Genomic DNA, 20,933 nt, shown 5'->3' on the forward strand with positions numbered 1-20,933 from the left:
GGGCTAGAGCTATTTCTTGTTATGGCCCTTTCTAGAATCCTTTCTGTGGTTTCGGGGAAGATTCGGTTAGGTGGTGCCTGGGAGGAATCCTAAAAGTCCTCATTCTGACAGCTGCAGAAACAGGCAGGCTCTTGCTTCCATGCCTATGACCTGTAGGAACGTGTGTTCAGATCTTCTGTCCTTTTAGATCAGTGTTTCCCAAACTTTTGACATATGTGTACCCCTTCTATAATTTTCATAACGCTGAGTACTCATGAGAACGCAGAATTAGGTGCAGCTAAGCACGGTGCAGTGCATATCCCCACCAAACTCCGGTGCAACGCGTACCCCCACCAAACGCTTACCACTGTACCCCTGGGGGTACGCGTACCACACTTTGGGAAACACTGTTTTAGAGGATGCTTGATCTCTATTTTGGAACCAAACACAGAGGGGGATGTTCTGGAGGTTGGTCACCCATTTAACCATTATACTTCAGAGAGGTTATGAACTTTTATCTTCTATTTCTCACTCCTCTCATTTATAGCAATATTGTGGTCACCCGAAGTTATTATGAAAAGTTTGGTACTGGTGATGGCCTTTAGATTTACTCTTAGGAGGTTTGGTGAATATGATTGAGTACAAATGCAATAAAATACAACATAACAGGGTTAAAATGTGCAGATCGGTAATGCACGTTATAATTATACCAAAAGCTACCTATAAATAGAGTAAAAACTTAAAAATTTGAATATGTTTAATTATAAAAATGAAGGCAGTCAGAGTAACTACAAGGTTTATTTATTTACCTTTAATCCTGACCTGCACATTATACATGGATATGCTATTTTACTTACAGATCTGGTATTTCTAGTTAGATATGTTATCTTTTTACATTAAGCATGAGTTATTAATACATGTTTCATTTATAAGATAATGCTGTTGACCTGTGGGGCCTGAGTATTTTCTAAATAAAGATGATAGCCATCTCCTGAGCCATCCATGTTATTTCTCCCTAGTCCACTGACTTCCGTGACAGATACTGCCTTCTACAATAGGTGGCTGGCTGAAGGTTGTGGGATCTTTTCTCTCTGCAAAGTGAATTAACCTATTCCAGAACCAATCTGTGACTTGATCTATTTGAAGTGAATCAATAGTTCTTTACAACAGGTTTCATAAGTGGTTAAAAGGAAATGCTCATCTAGTGGAAATGTTAATCACTAGTGAATAAAGCATGTGGTGCTGTCACATAAACAGCAGATCAGTGGAGCAGAATAGAAAGGTAATCAATTGACCCAAATAAGTAAAAAGATCAAGGTTGCATTTGGTATCACATTGTAGATTATTTATTAAAAGTAACCATCTGGACCTAGCCAGTTTGGCTCAGTAGATAGTGCATCGGCCTGCAGACCAAAGAATCCTGGGTTCGATACCGGTCAAGGGCATGTACCTCAGTTGCAGGATTCTCCCCAGCCTGGGCCCTGGTCAGGGCTCATGCATGAGGCAACCAATCGATGTGTTTCTCTCACATCGATGTTTCTGTCTTTCCCTCTCTCTTCCTCTCTCCCTAAAAATCAATGGAAAAATATCCTCTAGTGAAGATTGACAACAAAAAGTAGCCATCTGGAAAAAAGAAAATCGGAACTTGCACTTCTCACATCAAATAATTTCAGATGGATCAAGCATGTGAAATTTTAAATAAAGGCATTTAAATATTAGAAGAAAACATGGGGAATATTTTATATCATCTTAGCATATAACTATTGAGAACTAATTTAAAAAACAGCATATTCAACTGGAAATACCAAACCTGGAGGCAAGTAAAATATGCATAGCATGTTCATGTACAATGTACATCTCTAGGGTATAGAAGAATGATAAATTTTGTAGTTACTCTGACTTCCTTTATTTTTTATGTTTAAATATAGACCTCTTTATGTATGATATAAGTCATAAAAGGAACGAGTTATAAAATTGACTGCATTTTTTAAATGTGCAAAGAAAATCATATATAAAAAAGCAAAAGACAAAGGTCAAATTGGTAAAAATAATTGCAGCATGTGTAACAAAGAATATACTTATTCCTTCAATATATAAAGAGGGTCTATTAGTAAAAAAAAAAAAAAATCACTAACAGCCAATAGAAAGATGGGCATAATTCTCAGGAAGGAAAATTTAGATGACTTTTAAACAAGTCAGCCTTATTCATAATAATAAAACCAAAATAGTAAAATAGTATCTACTATTTTTAACCTAAAAATTAACCTAAAAATCCCAGTAGGATCGGGCCTAAATGGGCAGTCGGACATCCCTCAAGGGGTCCCAGATTGGAGAGGGTGCAGTCTGGGCTGAGGGACACTGTCCTCCCCCTGAATGAATTTCTTGCACTGGGCCTCTAGTTATTTCATAAGCAAGTAAATACAAATATGTTAATAAGATATAAGTACAGGCCTACCTCGTTTTATTGTGCTTCACAGATGTTGCATTTTTCACAAATTGAAGGCAAGACCCTCCACCAGCAGAAAGGTTATGACTCACTTTACTATGATACTCTATTGCGGTGATTTGGAATGAGCCCTCAATATCTCTGAGATATGCCTATACTCTGGTGAAAAAATCATAGTAAATTAAGAAGTGCTGATATAGGCTGGTCAGAAATCTCTGAAGCAGTGATGACTGAGCAGAGACTTGAAGGAAGCTGGGGAATACGGCACAGCTTGGCACACGTAGAGGTATCTGGGGGAAGAAAGTTTTAGGCAGAGGAAACTAAGAACAGAGGTCATAAACCATAAATTTGCTTGGCATGTCTCTAGGAATAGCTGAGAAGTCTGAATGTAGTGGAATGAAGAAGGGAGAGATGGACGGGTGATGAGGTCAGAAAGGAGCGGTACAGGTAGCATAGGGTTCGGCTCTGTAAAGCTGTGTGACAGTTTACACTGACAGATACAAGGCCAGCTGGAATGTTTTGAAGATAGTTGCTGCACATAGCAGAATTACTCTGACTGCTGGGGCGGGTAGGACAGTGTTCATCATAGAGTAATGTGTGAGCTACTTGTGTAACTTAACATTTTTCTAGTAGCCATATTTAAAAAGGTAAAAAGAAACAGGTAAACTTCACCCAATATATCTGAAATATTCACCATGTAATCAATATAAGCAAATTATCAATAGATATTATACATATTTGGTATACTTAGCCCTCAAAATCATATGAGTATCTTATACTTAGATCAGATCTCAATTTAGATGTTAAATTTTCTCAACAGTGCCGAGGCCGGTTTGGCTTAATGGATAGAGTGTCGGCTTGGGGACTGAAAGGTCCCGGGTTCGATTCTGGTCAAGGGCATGTACCTTGGTTGCGGGCATATCCCCAGTAGGGGGTGTGCAAGAGGCAGCTGATCGATGACTCTCTCCCATCGATGTTTCTAACTCTCTATCTCTCTCCCTTCCTCTCTGTAAAAAATCAATAAAATATATTTAAAAAAAATTTTCTCAACAGTTAAAGTGGAATGTAGTACTATCAAAAGGGAAAATATTTTATACTGCTTTAGTTTTTGTTTAATTAAAATTGAATAAATTTAAAATTTCAAGTTCTCAGTCACACTAGGCACATTACAAGTGCTTAATAGCCACATGTGTCTAGTGACTACTGTATGGGACAGCATTAGAATAGAGTTGGGGGCAGAAGTGGGCATGCAGAAGCAGGTTGATGAATCAGTAATGGTGACTTGGACCAGAGTGATAGCAGTGGAGTGGGTGAGAAGAGGTTGTATTCGAGATAAATTTTAAAGATAGAGCCGACGGAATTTATTATTGGAGTGAATGTAGGATGTAAAAGAAAGGGAGAAGTCAACAGTGATCTTGGAGGAATAGAGTTGGATTTACTGAGATAAGGAGAGATGGGAGAAGGAGGCTTCGGGAGAAATGGGGAGCAGTCAGGAGTTGGATTTGGGGTGTTAAGTTTGAGATACTTAACATAAAAATGGAGATACAAGCAATGATAGCTGGATATGTAAATCTGAAGTTTAGGAGAGAGGTTTAATCTGAAAAAAATATACGTGAGAGACATCAGACCACCTAGGGAGGAAGAATTGACAGAGAAGAGTCGGAGGACCAAACCAAGGGGCTTCCGAATGTGTTTAGAGGAGAAGCCAGCAATCCAAACTGAGAGGAAGCCATTGAGTTAGAAGAACCAATAGGGAGTGATGGTTTGGATGCCAAACGAAGAGTGTATTAAAGGACGGTATGAATTTTTTGTAAGCATCAAATAGTTTGAAGGAACTTGAAAGCTGAGAGTTGACCATTGGATTTAACAACATGAAGATGATCTCGACAAGAATTGTTTCAGTGAAGTTGTTGGGAAGAAGTGGGAGTGGGTTAAAAAAAAAACCTGGAGAAATGGAGATTGCAAATGTTGATGGGTTTTGTGAATTTTGCTGTAGAGTGCAACAGAAATGACTTGGGAGCCAGAGATTTATGCATTATTTGCTTTTTAGATGAAAGAAATAAGGTATGTTTCTGTGTGGATGAGAATGATCTAGCAGAGAGGGAAAGATAGTGATGATTCAGGAGACTTCAAAGAGACAGTACCTGGAAGAATATCATTTAGACAAATACATGAACTACCTGTTTAAAAAATAGCCCCAATGGAGATAACAGGAGAAACAAAAGGATTGTATTATCACTAATATATATAAAATTGTGTAGGTCACTTTAACCCATCATTTTTTTAATTAAGGTACTAGAGGGCCCAGTGCACAAATTTGTGCATGGGTGGGATCAAGCTGCCCACCACAATGGGGGCCAATTGGGGCTGGGCTGGCAGTAGTGGGGGGAGGGGACAAAGGAGGTTGGCTGGCCAGCCCCGTCCCTGGTTGTAGTGGGAGGGGCTGATCGGGTGCCAGGCCAGCTAGGAGGGGGAGGACCCAAAGATGGTTGGGTGGGGCTAATCGGGGCCCTGATTGGATTGGTTGGCTGCTACAGTGTGTGTCATAGCGACTGGTCATTCCGTTGTTCCAGTCACTTGGCTTTTATATATAATGATAATTTACATGTAGTGGAATTATATTTGGTAAACACATACACCACCATATCTAGGTCATATTAAAACTTTTATTTAAGGCTATAGACTAGCTTGTCTTATGAGGTTGGACCCTGTACATATGTGATATACAACTATTTCTGCTTTGACATATTTGTAAACCCATAAAATATTCTTTCCTACAGTAAGTTGCCATGTTTCCCCGAAAATAAGACATCCTTCGAAAATAAGACCTACTTACAGGTTTCCTTCTGAGTAAAATATAAGGCACCCCCTGAAAATAAGGCCCCCCCCCCGAGGCTAAACATGAGAGATTTGGTCCACTGATTCTGAAAGAAATGGAGTCACAAGAGATTCACCAGGAAATTCAGGAATTGGATTGTTATGATGATGTTCCAGAAGATGATGACATGATTGTCACTGAATAAATGAGTAAATTCTTGATACTGTAGGATTCACAGTTTGTCTGGTTTGTGTTGACAACTACTGTACTACCGTACCATATACAGGTAATAAATTTCCTTTATTTTCATTTAACAATAAATGTGTACCGTATTTTTCTTCATGGAAAAATAAAACATCCCCTGAAAATAAAACCTAGCGCATCTTTGGGAGCAAAAATTAATATAAGACACAGTCTTATTTTTGGGAAAACAGGGTAATTTGGTTCTACCAGGAGGTTGTGATACAGGCTTGGGTTAGGAAGGTTTCTCCAAAAGCTAATTCAGACAAGAAAACGCTTTTGATTTTTTCCAGAAAGTCAGTGCTGTGTAAAAATAATTTGCACTGACATCATGTAGACAAACCACAATTATTTGACTTTTTTTATTTTTTATTTTAATTGGGCATATTGAAGGTGTTTAACTGGAACTGGAAGAATGATGAGTGAAAGAAATCACTGCTGTCTAGACAATTCTAATGGAAAACAGAAGGATTCCTTTTACTCAAATTGAAATAAATTTTGAGTCAAAATTTTGTGCCTGTGCCAAGATTTGGCATAAGGTTTTACCTCTTTTTCCTAGCCATTTCCCAAGGTGATTGATCTCATTTAGTTAATTCAGGGAATTGCCAGAACCAAAACCCAGGCAGGTCTTTTTAAGTTTTTGTTTTTAATAAGTGCATCAAGTGCCAGGAATTGGCTTCTGGACAGTATTGGGTCCCTGGTGCCAAGAAGCTGGGAATTATCGCCAAGCCATTTTGCAAAAATGTTTAGACTTGGTTTTAGTTATACTTATCTTAACCTGACAGGTATTTCAGGGGACCTAATGTTTGTAACCTATGTAGTCCTTTTGACCTATTTATTATTTTGACCTAGTTTATTCAGTGAAAGTAAATTGTATAAATATGTGCGTGGCTTTTATTTTTGAATATTAAATATTACAACTATTGAAATCCCAGTGGAGCCCTTTAATTGCTTCTAAAACAGATTTTATTTTTACCAATAAAAAAAATAATGCAGCCTGGCTTGTGTGGTTCAGTGGTCGAGTGTTGACCAATGAACCAGGCTGTCATTGTTTGATTCCCTGTCCAGGCACATTTCTGCTAACTCAGGGCATTATCTACCCACTTAATCTTCATCAATCTGGTAGATGAAAATTTTTCTCTTTTTTTAAGTTTTAATTTTTTATTATTAAAGTCAAGCATTTTTTGTATATGATCATTGACCTTCCTATTCATGTATTCAGCTTATTTTTATGTTAGGGTATTGTCTTATTGTTATTGATGTATAAGTGGGAAGTTAAATAAAAATTCTTGAGGATAGTAATCCAATGACCTATGTGTTGTAGATTTGTTTACCAACTTTGAGATCTCTTTTAGGTATATTTGGTTTGTTGTTACTTAGAAAATCCTTAGTTTTAGATAGTCAAATCTGTCAGTCTCTTTTCACAAAATTTTAATATGACTTAGATGTGGTGGTGTATGTGTTTAACAAATGTAATTCTACTACATGTAAATTATCGATATATATAAAAGCCAAGCGACTGGAATGACAGAGTGACTGGTGGCTATGACACGCACTGTAGTGGCCAACCAATCCAATAAAGATTTCTGAGTTCCATAACCTGCTTGGAAGGGCCTTCCTTATCCCTAAATTATTTTTAAAAATATATAGTTTCATATGTAGTTTCATTTCTTCTAATAGTTCTATGGCTTTAATTTTCTTTTTCCTTTTTTTTTTTTTTTACGGTTTTAATTTTCATACTTAAATATTTTATCTTCCTGGAATTTATTTTTGTGCAAGATGAGAAATTGAATTATAAGATTTTGTTTAGTTAGATGGACAGGTGTTTTTTTTTTTGTTTCAACAGTGTTTTTAAGGTATTCTTTTCTTTCCTCATTGGTTTGAAATGCTACCTTTACCATATATAGAATTTTCATATAGAGATGAAGTACTTTCTGGACTTTAATTTCTATTTTGTGCATCTATTTGTCTGCTTCTTAGTAAGTGTCACATTCTTTCAGTCACTTTAGCGAAGTAATAATTTTAAGATCTGGAAGGCTAAAATTCTCTTCTTCCTCATTATTCCTTTTTTTCAATATTCTTGGCTGTTCTCTGCCTTTACTCTTCTACTTTAGAATCACGTTTGTTAAGTTTCCTCTAAATTAACATGATATTCTCTTTTTGTTTTTGACTAATGTTTTATATTCTTCGTTGTTGTTTTTTGTGTTAGGGTTAAAATTGGGATCAAGTGGTTCCTAACCTTAATTATCTTATTTTGTTGCTTTACGGTTTTTTTGCAAGTTTTTTGCTTTTGCTCCTACCATGTTTCCCCGAAAATAAGACATCCTCCGAAAATAAGACCTAGCGCATGGAAAAATAAGACATCCCCTGAAAATAAGATCTAGCGCATCTTTGGGAACAAAAATTAATATAAGACACTGTCTTATTTTTGGTGAAACAGGATAGTAGTGTATCAGAGATGACCTCATCTTAAACATTTAGCAGCATTAAGATCATTTTAAAAATCTATCTGAGCCCTAGCTGATTTGGCTCAGTGGATAGAGCACCGATCTGCAGACTAAAGAGTCCCAGGTTCATTTCCAATCAGGGCCCATGCCTGGGTTGTGGGCTCCATCCTCAGTGATTCTCTCTCATTGGTGTTCTTTCTCTCTCTCTCCCTCTCTCCCTCCCACCTTCTCTCCCTCCCTCCCCCCCCCCTCTCTCTCTCTCTCTCTCTCTCTTTCCTTCTCTCTTCTCCCTTCCCCCTCTTCTTTCCTCTCTAAAATCAATTATTTATTTATTTATTTATTTATTTATTTATTTATTTATTTAAAAAATCCATCTGAGAGCCTAACTTTTCCAGGCTGTTCTTCTTCACATGGATCTGTGGTGTGTTCTTTTGCCTGGGGCTGAGTTATGGCATGTATGTATCAGTTACATAGTTCTTCCTCCCCTAGAATCATAGATTATTCTCCTGTTGGGCAGATTCTTAAACAATTGAATAACCATACTTAAAATAGAAAGTTTTTATAATAACCTTAATCTTTAGCACTTAATATGATGTTATTTTTAAAAATATTTTTTATTGATTTCAGAGAGGAAGGGAAAGTGAGAGTGAGAAACATCAATGATGAGAGAGTCATTGATCATCTACCTCCTGTATGTCCCCCACTGAGGATCAAGCCCACAACTTGGGCATGTGTCCTGATCAAGAATTTGGACCGTGACTTTCTTTTCTTTCCTTTTTTCTTTTTCTTTTCTTTTAAAATATATTTTATTGATTTTTTTACAGAGAGGGATAGAGAGTTAGAAACATCATGAGAATCATCTATCAGCTGCCTCTTGCACACCCCACACTGGGGATGTGCCCGCAACCAAGGTACATGCCCTTGACCGGAATCGAACCCGTGACCCTTCAGTCCGAAGGCCAATGCTCTATCCACTGAGCCAAACCGTTTTCGGCCGGACCGTGACTTTCTGATTCATAGGCTGATGCTCAACATATAAGCCATGCCAGTGGGGCAGGACTGGGTATTTAAATTTACTTCACGCTTAGTTAAAAAGTAAGAAAAGATACAATGTAGGTTACATTACAGGAAGTATGGCATCCAGATTAGAAAAGGTAGTAGCTCTAGTCTATGCTAATCAGTTTTTATAGACTCATACAGTGATTTTGTACCAGGGACTGAACCCGATGCTAGGGTACGAAGCTGAGAGATATGGCCCATTTGTAGTAAAATTCTAGGGAAATGATAATAGGCTCTATGAAAAGCTGGAAGAAGGGGATCCAGGCCCTAGACCACAGAGGCTGGGTCAACATTTAAGCAGGAGGTGAGCACAGGCTGGAGAGATGGGGCTTCACCAGCCATGAGACCTTGTACAAATCATTTAACCTCACACTGTCTCATCATAGTCTTCATGTTTAAAAGGAAGTCAAGGGAAAAAAAGAAATCAGTAGCAATGTATTTCACACAGTTGTCCTAAGCATTAATGCAGTGATGTATATATGGGAAGCCTCTAGAGTGGATGCTGGCACACAGTAGTAACTCAGGAAATGGTGTGAAATCCCATTTTGAAGTGTTAAGAGGTTGTCCCATCAGACAGACTTCCCAACTGAAGGAATGGTGTACACCAAAGCGGGGGGAATTAAGCTGGGCCTTTTGGGGACTGCAGAGTATTTCATGATTGGAGTGAGGGGTGCTTGGGGTGAGTTGCTAAGATAAAACTGGGAAGGGAGACTTCTGTTTGGAGACTTGGGAGCTTTGTGCCATGTTGAGGAATCTGAGAGGCATTTATGAAGCGTCCTGGGGTCTTTGAAGGTCTGAAGTTGAAGGGGGGTGTCCAGACCAGTTTCACCAGTTGATAGACTGGTTTGTTGTAGATGTGTGGAGGGGGAAGGGAGCTGCTTGAAGTAGGCTCTGGGTGAGAGCAGTGGTGCTCAGCCCTGGCTGCCCTGGGAACCACCTGGAGAACTTTAAAGGGTATGGTGGCCACGTTGCCTCTATATCAGTGACATCAGCAGCCCTGGGGGTAGGACCCAGGCATTGCTTCCCAGACAGTTCCACTGCACAGCCAGAGTTGTAAACTATGGCAATTACATTCAAAATCAGATTTGATAAAGTTCCCAATTAAAGAAGTGCTCACCTATTAAAGGATCCAGGGTAGAATGATAAGTCTGATATGGGTGGCCAGCTGATTGAGGAAGTGGTTGGTTATTTCTGGAATGGGTCTCTGGGTGGATGTTGATCCATGCTCAGTTGTATACCAAGACTGAGAATGTGAAAGAGAAGCAGATTTGGGTCTGAGGCTTTATTTAGTGAGCATGAGAAAGATAATGTGATTTTAAAATGTGGATATCGAGGGAAAATGATACCCAACAAATGGGCAGAGAGGGAAACTGAAGAGGAGGAGCCTCAGGGGGAAGAGAGTACCTAATTGATGACTAAGATGCTTAAGAAGACTGGAAGTGTAGAGCAGACATGAAGGAAGTAATTTATATGAGAATTTCCACTCAGAGAGACATAAGTAAAAGTATGTGAGGGTGCAGATAGGTCACAGGTTGAGGAGGAAGGGCTGTCAGTCTGATGGTCTGTTACCCTTTTCTGTAGGGGACATGAGACAGGAGGTGAAAGAAGGGGATTAAGGAGTATGAACGAGTTTAGCGAGCTGAGGAAGGGGCTAATGAGGAAAAAATTGTCTTTGTAGCCCTGCTCTTAAATGTTTATTTTCCCTCAGAGTTTCAGGATTGGCTCTCCTTCACATACATACTTACTGGCTTGGGCAGGGGCTAATGCTTTGATATCATAATTTAAAATTTAAAATGTTGAAATCACTTGAAAATCCCACAATTTCTAACATTCATAACCTATGTAGCATCATATTTTTTTCTCTATTGTAATGAAAAATCAAAAAACAACAGGATATTTTGAAAATATGTTAACTTTTAGTAAATGCCGAAACCAGTTTGGCTCAGTGGATAGAGCATTGGCCTTCGGACTGAAAGGTCCCGGGTTTGATTCCAGTCAAGGCATGTACCTGGTTGCAGGCACATCCCCAGTAGGGGGTGTGCAAGAGGCAGCTGATGGGTGTTTCTCATCAGTGTTTCTAAATCTCTATCCCTCTCCCTTCCTCTCTGTAAAAAATCAATAAAATATTTTTTTTAAAAATTCTAATATGTTTTCTATTTTTTTTTTTAAATGTCTAATAAAGATCCAACTGAATTTCTCAATTCTGATATAAACTACTAGAGGCCCGGTGCAGGAAATTCCTGCACTTGGTGGGGGTCCCTCAGCCCATCCTGCATGCTCTCGCAGTCCGGGAGCCCTCAGGGGATGTCTGACTGATGGCTTAAGCCTGCTAAGCTGTCAGTTGGACAGTCTTAGTGCTGCCTCTGAGGTGGGACTGGCTCCTGCTACCACTGCTTCGCTTGCTACCGTGTTCCCCTGAAAATAAGACAGTGTTTTATATTAATTTTTTCTCCCAAAGTTGCACTAGGTCTTATTTTCAGGGGATGTCTTATCTTTCCATGTGCTAGGTCTTATTTTTTGGGGAAACACGGTAGCCATGAGCCCAGCTTCTGGCTGAGCAGTACTTCCCCTGTGGAAGCGCACTGACCTGCGTTGGGTATCTGCCCCCTGGTGGTCAGTGTGCATCATAGCAGCCAATCATTCTGATGTTTGGTCAATTTGCATATTAGTCTTTTATTATATAGAACTAGAGGCCCGGTGCATGAAATTTGTGCATGGCGGGGGGGGGGGTGATTTCCCTCAGTCTAGCCTGCACCCTCTCCAATCTGGGACCCTTGAGGGATGTCTGACTACCCTAATGGATGTCCAACTGCTCCTGCCAACCTGTTTGCCCCCCAACTCTCTCCTCTGCCAATCTGGTCACCCCTAACTGCCCTTCCCTGCAGGCTTGATTGCTCCCAACTGCCCTTCTTGTGTGTTGGAATGATGGTCAATCTGCATATTACTCTTTTATTAGATAGGATAGAGGCCTGGTGCGGGTGCATGGGTGGGTGCCAGCTGGTTTGCCCTGAAGGGTGTCCCAGATCAGGGTGGGGATTCCCTTGGGGCATAGGGCAGCCTGGGCAAGGGGCCTGGGATGGTTTGCAGGCCGGCCATGCCCCCTGGTGACCCAAGTGGAGTCCCTGGTATCTGGGATATATTTATCTTCTATAATTAAAACTTTGTAGCCTGGAGTGGAGGCCTAGGCCCACCTGGGCAGGTGGAAAACTTGGCTTTCTCCATTGCCAGGGGCATCTCTAGCCTGTTCTCTCCAACTCCTTGGCTGCCATCATTTTTGTTAGGTTTTATCTTCTATAATTGAAACTTTGTAGCCTTAAGCAGAGGCCTGGGCTGGCCAGAGTGCACAGAAAGCTTGGCATCTCCTGTCACCAGGGAAACCCAAGCCTCCCTCCTGTTATCTCCATGGCTGCAGCCATCTTGGTTGGGTTAATTTGCATAATTGCTCCTGGTTGGCTGGGGGGTGGGGCGTGGCTGGGGGTGTAGTGGAGTGATTGTTAATTTGCATATTGCTCTTATTAGATAAAGGATGCTTTGTATTATATATTCTCTAAATATTTTTTCCTCCATAAAACCAACTAAACATCCAGTAGTTAATTGCCAGAGTGAATTGTTAATTTTACAGATTTCCTATTCAGCAGAACTAATGTATTCACTACAACAAAGCAATTGTTGATATGGCTTTTCAGTAAGCCTTCTTGTTTATAATTTAAATTATGAAGTACTTAGTCAAAACTGGGATTAGGACCATGGGGTTAGAAAGTGGCCTTGATATTGCAGAACATTAACCCAGTGTTTTGATATTATTTCAGGTAACATTTCATTGGTTGCTTTTCCAGTTTCCAGCACCAACTCACCAACAAAGATTTTACCAAAAACCCTAGGACCAATAAATGTGAATGTTGGACCCCAAATGGTAAGAAAACCATCAAATCTTAGAATTTAAAAATTGATTAAATATGGATGGTCACATATTCTAGTTAATTTCTCATCTCAGTAATTTTTTAAAGATTATTTTTATCTGAATGTAACTGATTAAATCTTGAGAAAAAGAAAGGCACTCTTCAGTGTTTAATTTTACAGGTTTGACTCTGGGTTCTGGGTGTATAATTAGGTTTGCTCTTTATGTGAGGCTTTTCTTCTCATTGTTTGGTTAAATTGACTTAACATCTGTTATGTTTTATGTTCTCTTCAGGTTATTTCTTATAAAATAATTTTTACCACCCTAACCTATGTACTCATATAAATTCAACATGACCCATTACTTAATCTCTGTCTGGAGCTATTAATTTGAAATCTTTTATTAAAGGACATTTGGGGGAAAACGACATGCCAATTCATTTAAATTTTTAACAGAAATAATGGATGAAAAATATTTAACTTTCTCTGTAAGTAGTTCATTAATTGTATTAGAGCTTGAAGTACATAGCACTTTTTAAAGAATATATATTTTTTATTGATTTTTACAGACAGGAAGGGAGAGGGATAGAGAGTTAGAAACATCCATCAGCTGCTTCCTGCACACCCTCCACTGGGGATGTGCCCGCAGCCAAGGTACATGCCCTTGACCGGAATTGAACTTGGGACCCTCCAGTCCACTGAGCCAAACCGGTTAGGCTAGATAGCTCTTTTAAAAAGCCTTATTTATAAACAAAGACTCATACAACTACTCTAAAAACCATACCAAATTTGCCCTGGCCAGTGTGGCTCAGTTGGTTTGGTGTTTTCTCGGGCACCAAAAGTTCACCAGTTTGATTCCTGATCAGGGCACAAGCCCAGGTTGGGGGCTCAGTTCCCAGCACAGGGACATACAGGGGACAGCCAATTGATGTTTCTCTCTTTCTCCCTCTCCCTCTCTCTAAAATCAATAAAAACATATTTTTTTAAAACTCATGCCTAATTTAAATGGCTTCACGCACCATTAACAAAAGTGCATAAACATTTTAACAACTCTTCATTGTCAGTGCTTACTGTACATATTCTCTATAGAGCAACAAAGATAAGATTTGCCCACAGTATACAGCCTTATGGGGTATGTTAAACACAAAATCATTTAGACAAAAATACCTTTTAACATACTTAATGGCTCCAGAAAGTCTTACAGTTTTTAAGACATTCTAGACATGACATTTTCCCTGATTGCTTGAGGGCTGTTAATTATCTACAGAATCCAAGCCAAAGACCTTACACAATTTACTATAACTATGTGAAGAATGTGATCTAGCTCCAAACTTCATAGAGACTTGAGCTCAGGTAAGTGTTCCCGTTTCAAGGCAGTTCAGGGGATATTTTCCAACATTTGCTCAGCATTTGCCTCTCCAGCCACTACAGTAGGTACAAGTGAGATAAGACACTTGCCTTTAAAGTCTGTATTTTGAAAGGTGATAATATAAGCACCAAAATTAAACAAACATACCAGAACTCTTATGTGTTTGCCAAAAGTCAGTGGCATGTTGTTTTCCCCCTACAGTCCTCCTCTGGTTTTGGGATACTATTTTTTATTAGTATTTTAGTGTGCGCTATGGCTCAAGTTCAGGTTTCTCTTCTGGAGACATGTAATTTCTCTTTCCATTGTTAGTTTTTACCAATGTACATGGAAGTCTTTACACACTCCAGTTCTGACGGTAAGTAATCAGGTTACTGTAATCAGGTATACATACTTCTTACCCAGTTACTGTAGAATCAGCAAAAAAAGGTCAGAAGGAGAGGAGATCTAGGGCTCTCCTTTAAGCCATGGCAGCCCAAGGCCTTTATTTGTCTCCCTAATTCTTTTTGCAGTTCTTGGGACTTGGACCGGAATCAGAGTTTTTGTTATGATTTCCTAATTAATGTAGAACTCCAATTAGAGCCATTTCTTTCTTCTCCTCTTGCTTGCTTCTTGTGAACATTGTCCTTTCACCTTCAATATTTCATTCATGATTATTAAAAAGTGTTTAGTAAGAAATTAGTGAATAAAACTTAATTTCTTATTACAGCAAATTTAAATTTCATGTCTTTTTGGAAGCCAAATCTTAATGTAGATAGAAATTTCAAAAGGCCTGAGAAAAAAGTTGTGTTCTGTATTTATAGAAACTAGCAGTAACTGTTTTGTTTTGGGATACTTGCCCTTTTCCTAAAGGTTTCTGCTTATATATGTAAGCTACTCTTATGATTATCTTTATTTTAATGTGATTAACACTGCATGATTCTTATATTGAAAACTAAGATTTTGTAAAATAATGGAATCCTTGTCTTGGCTGGTTTGTCTCAGTGTATAGGGTGTCAACCTGCAGACTGAAGGTTCAATTCGCAAGTTCGATTCTGTTCAAGGGCACGTACTTTGTAGGCTCCATCCCCAGTCCAGGTTTCTCTCTCTCTGTCTCTCCCTCTCCCTCCACTCTCTAAAAGTCAATGGAAAAATATCCTCTTATGAGGATTAACAACAACAAAATGGGATTCTTTTAACATTTTGTAATTATATAGCTTTTTTTCTCCTTCAAAATATACGTTCCCTTGGCCTTTCTTAACTGTAGATGGCAGTAGTACATAAGATACACATTGATTGAATGTGGAAAATCTCTAGAATGAGATTCAATCGCTGTATGATTTCCATTGGGTAACTGTAATCTATTGTAAAAAGAAACCACAATTACATTTAAATTAAGGTTGTCTCTTAATTTAAATATTTAAATATTCATTTTCCTAATCAGATCAACTGAATAGTAGAAGTAGTTACCTCTTATCTTTCATTTTAATTTGGGATTTCAAAATTAAGCTTCAGGTTTTTTTTGTGTGTGTTTTTGTTTTGTTTTGTCTTGTTTTGTTTTGTTTTTAAATATATTTTATTGATTTTGTACAGAGAGGAAGGGAGAGAGATAGTCAGAAACATCAATGAGAGAGAGTCATCGATCAGCTGCCTCTTGCACACCCCCCACCGAGGATATGCCCGCAACCAAGGTACATGCCCTTGACCGGAATCGAACCCGGGACCCTTCAGTCCCCAAGCCGACGCTCTATTCATTGAGCCAAACCGGTCCCGGCAAGCTTCAGTTTTATCAAGTGTGTTTGACTCATCACCTACATAGTTTTCCTATGTTTAATGGTTGATCAGTTCTGTTGACTTACCTTTGGTTTTTTGTTTTTTTTAAAATTTTATTTCTTTATTGATTTCAGAGAGGAAGGAAGAAGGAAAGAGAGATAGAAACATCAATGATGAGAGAGAATCATTTATTAGCTGCCTCCTGCATGCCTCCTACTGGGGATCAAGCCCACAACCCAGGTATGTGCCCTTGGCCGGAATCGAACCTGGGACCCTTCAGTGCACAGGCTGACGCTCTATCCACGGAGCCAAGCCGGCTAGGGCTGGTTTTGTTTCTTAAAACTCACTGTCCTAGTTTAAGAACTCATTGCATCTCACATGAACTTCTAACTTGTCTTTCCAGTTCAAGTCCATCATCTTCAATTTGTTCATTCAGGAATTGTTTATTAAGGATTTACTGTGTGTATCAGGCCCTTTGCTAAGAGAAGGGAACAGAGTATTGCTAATTACTCTCAGATCAGAAGAAAATATCTGACAATCCGACAAAGAGGGAGAAAAAAAAAAACTAGAACATAGAAGTTAATTTCCGAAGTCATTCTCATTAATGATAACCATGTTTTCCTATGCTTGTTTCTCTTCCTTCTTGCTTTTTTTTTTTTTCTACAAAGCCCTTTAAATCAAGCAAAACCGAGCCTGTAGGTTTTATTAATAACAAATACAGAGAAAGAACTCCTTAGTAATAAAACTGCACAAGTAATGCAGTCTGTTTTGAGGGTAGATTGGAACACATAGAATTGCTTTTTGGACTCCCCTGTTCTTGAAAGGGTAGACCAGAGACTGTTCAAATACTCAAATTTTCCTCCTTAAGCTGTCACACTCAGTGTCAGTTTGATAGAGGATATTTGAATGTGTGATCTAGTGATTGGTGAAAACTGTCTTTTATATTGTAGAGTACTTTTCTTATTGGATTTTATATAGTCCTTTCTAGCACATCAGTAAATAAAGAAGCTACTTTTCCCCCCATCATTTTAAAAGCTGGGTCTTTCCTCTCAGTTCACTAAGTATTTATTGTACTTTCCTGTGAGCACTGTGCTAGGCCCTGCAAACATTTTTTCTGTTCTTGAAGATCTTGCCCTGAATTAGAGGTGTGGAGGTGGGATGGGGTTCATGGAGGGGTAGGAGGTCCAAACACATTGTCTAGATTTTATATTTTCACACAAGGCAAATTTCTGAATGCCCTGTTTGATCATCATTGGCTTATTGTAGAGAATCAGAATTCTCTAGACATCTTATCCTTGTTTATTATCTTTTGTTTTTATTTATTGATTTTAAAGACTGAGGAAGGGATAAGGAGAAAGTGAGGAACATTGATGTGAGAGAGAAACATCAATCAGTTGCCTCCTGTATGAACCCTGACCAGGAGCAAACCTGCAACCTGAGTGTCTGCCCTTACCGGGAATCGAACCTGTGGCCTTGCAGTGTATGGGATGAAACTCCTGTCAACTGTGTCACACTGGCCAGGGCCCAAGGAGCTTTTTTTTTAAAAGACCATGTTCTGTCCTGGCCGTGTGACTTGGTTGAGCATTGGACCATGCACCAAAAGGTCTCTGGTCAGGGTACATGCCCAGGTTGCAGGTTCAGTCCCCAGTCATGCGGAGGCAACAATCGATATTTCTCTCTCACATCAATGTTTCTCTCTCTCCTTATCCCTTCCCCTTTCTCTAAAATCAATAAAAACATGTTTTTAAAAAGCAATAAATACCCTAGCCAGTTTGGCTCAGTGGATAAAGTGTTGGATTGCAGACCAAAGGGTCCTGGGCTCAATTCCAGTCAAGGGCATGTAATTCAGTTACAGGCTCCTCCCCTGGCCAGGGCTCATGCAGGAGGCAACCAATCCATGTGCTTCTCCTGTCTTTCCCTCTCTTCTTCCACTCTCTAAAAATCAATGGAAAAATATCCTTGGGTGAGAATTAGAAAAGAAAAAGAAAAAAAAACACAATAGACGAAAAGTCCATATCTTTAGTTCCATTAATTTCTTTCCTGAAATCTATCCTTAGCAAACAGAAATTAAGGCCAAGATCATTGTACAAGAATGTTTATCCCAGCATTGTTTATAATAGTAAATAATTGAATATCCATATATCTAATAGGGAATAATAAATTTACATGATGGAATGTTTTACTGATATATTTAAAGAATATATTATTAAAATATTTAATGACATGAGAACTTGCTCTTGAAAAAAAAAGAGAAAGAGATTAAGTTGCATCTGTATACTAATCCAAATTGTGTAATGTTTTTGCCTATATTTTGGACTGTGAAGATCTGATTTACTGTTATCCAGTTGTAGTAAATCAAGCTTGACTGGAATTAGATTCTGTAATTGCAAAGAAAGCCTTTCATTTTTCTGGTTTTTAAAACATTGTCAGTTGCCAGCTAATCCTTCCAAATTGCTCTTCACTTGCTGAAACCTGCATTATGACCTCATGGCAGTATAAGATCTTAGGATATAAATGAATCAGAGGTATTGCTTATGTTTAAGATGATTGAGCATTTTAAACAATAAGGTTTCCTCCTTGTAAGGTTAGCAGTCAACATTATTTTGTGCCTGTAGGCTTTTCATAATAACTAAGAATATTATTTTCTTTGTCCTCACTTCACAGATTATAAGCACACCTCAGAGACTGACCAGTTCAGGAAGTGTTCTGATTGGGAGTCCATACACCCCAGCACCAGCAATGGTCACTCAGACACACATAGCGGAAGCTACTGGCTGGGCCCCAGGGTAAGAGTGTTGTTACAAGTTACCATTTTTAAAAATTAAAAAAAGTTCTGACCTTTTTTTCTTAGGATCTTGTCTTCTGTTCTTGTTTTATGTTAGTCTAGTCCTTAAAAACGAATACACTTCCTTTAAAATACCTATTTTATTTCATTTCATATCTTAAATATAATCCATTTATGGAGCAACCATTTTAAAACAGAGAAAAACGTTATAATAATAACTTGTACCTGAATCTTTTTACTTTTTTTCAACTCTGAAAGAGAACTACTTTTTATTAATGGCATTTAGCTGCTTTAAAGATGTCAAAACTATACTTTATATTGTTAACAAATGAAAGATAGATTAAGTATTGGTTATACTGAGAATTTCCCTTATGAGTTCTTGTTTCCTTTAAAAAAAAATCAGAAAAGGAACTAGGGAAAAATATATTAAAATTTTCATTGAGCCAAAACCGGTTTGGCTCAGTGGATAGAGCATTGGCCTGCGGACTGAAAGGTCCCGGGTTTGATTCTGGTCAAGGGCAGGTACATTGGTTGCAGGCACATCCCCAGTAGGAGGTGTGCAAGAGGCAGCTGGTCGATGATTCTCTCTCATCGATGTTTCTAACTCTCTATCCCTCTCTCTTCCTCTCTGTAAAAAATCAATAAAAAATATATTAAAATTTTCATTGAGTTTTCCCTTGATTCTTTTGAAACATTGGGCAATTAAATCAATATTTCCTCTATGTTATTCAGTTGCCGCTGTTAGTATCAAACCTTCACATCTTTATAAAATACTTACCCAACCTTTCTCCTTTGCTTATCATTTTAACATTTCATCTTTCCATAAAATAAAAGGAAATAGTAAAATTAATGACTCAAAACTTTATTCTGTTACTTTAAAAATTATTTAAATTATTATTTAAATACTGCATGGGTAGTTCCATCTTTGACTTACAACTGTGAGTTCTAGCAAGGAGACAATAAATCTTGATTGAGTAAGAATTCAAGAATATTAAATGAGCCTGGCAAGTATGGCTCAGTGGTTGAAGCTCCAGCCTATGAACCAGGAAGTCACGGTTTGATTTCCGGTTGGGGCACACGCCCGGGTTTGGGCTCCATCCCCAGTTGTGGGGGCCTGCAGGAGGCAGTTGACCAATGATTCTTTCTAATCATTGATGTTTCTTTATCACCCTCTCTCTGAAATAAGTAAAAAAATATATTTTAAAAACGAATATTAAATGAATTAATGAAATAACAGCCCTGGCAAAGTGTTTTAAGCCATATATTGTACATATATTCAAGAGACAGAAGAGTATCATATGTAGTCATACTTTTTCATTATCAAATGAGATGACATGACAATCACCTGTAATTTCATGGCCTTTTGGACATTCTTGTGAACATTCTCAGGTAGATATAAAAGTTACCTTGGATTTCTGCATAGCCCTGAGAGGTTATAACATGAAAGCTTGCCTAGGCCAGTGGTTTGGAGATGACCAGGGTTTGGATATTTCCAGCTTCAGCTGTGCTTTATGTTGGAGATGGTATGACTGTCGTGTTTTTATAGTCAGTCATTCCAGAGTAAATCAAATTTCTCTGTGCCTTTTCTTTTGGGAACCTGTAATATTTTCTCCTTAAAGATTCACTGAACGCTTTTCAAACTAGGTTATCCTATTGTGATTTCTTGGTCCTTTGGTAAAATTTAAGTTTTGTTTTTTTGGTTTTTTTTTACATACCTTTTATAGTTGTTAGTTTTTGTGTTTGGCTATATATGTTGTGGAATTAGACAAGTTACAATAAATTATTCATGAAATAAAATAGTGTTTATATGTTCTTTTATGCTTTTTTCTTTTTAGTGATAGAAAACGGGCTAGAGAATTTATAGACTCTGATTTTTCAGAAAGGTGAGTATGAGTGTATTTTGTTTGGGAGATGCTATTACATAAAGTTTTGGTACCCAGACTCTAGCTTAAGATAGTGAAATTTGTTCAATCACACCAATTTAATAACTTTATTGAGTTTCTACCATTATTCTATACCACACACTGAGTAGTTGACCTGTCTTACATAAATTTAGTATTATGTTTTTATTTTCATGGTTCCAGAAGTGAATAGATTGGCTATTGGTAATATGTCATTTAGCTCCCTCCCTCCTTTTGAGAAGT

At 38.3% G+C, this 20,933-nt stretch overlaps 1 protein-coding gene across 4 annotated transcripts in view; it reads left to right on the forward strand.

Annotated features, from left to right (window-relative positions):
* The window catches only part of TFDP2 (transcription factor Dp-2), a 115,041-nt gene that overhangs the window by 68,538 nt on the left and 25,570 nt on the right, over nt 1–20,933 (forward strand). For 3 of the 4 annotated variants that reach the window (XM_036431238.2, XM_036431243.2, XM_036431244.2), the window contains exons 4-6: nt 12,799–12,902; nt 18,669–18,790; nt 20,625–20,672. In XM_036431238.2, coding sequence (XP_036287131.1) covers nt 12,799–12,902; nt 18,669–18,790; nt 20,625–20,672 — 274 coding nt within the window. The remainder of the gene's footprint in view (nt 1–12,798; nt 12,903–18,668; nt 18,791–20,624; nt 20,673–20,933) is intronic. The other variant, XM_036431245.2, reaches the window with a different exon arrangement.

Source organism: Pipistrellus kuhlii, unplaced genomic scaffold (genome assembly GCF_014108245.1).
Source record: "Pipistrellus kuhlii isolate mPipKuh1 unplaced genomic scaffold, mPipKuh1.p scaffold_m20_p_11, whole genome shotgun sequence".
Taxonomy (NCBI): domain Eukaryota; kingdom Metazoa; phylum Chordata; class Mammalia; order Chiroptera; family Vespertilionidae; genus Pipistrellus; species Pipistrellus kuhlii.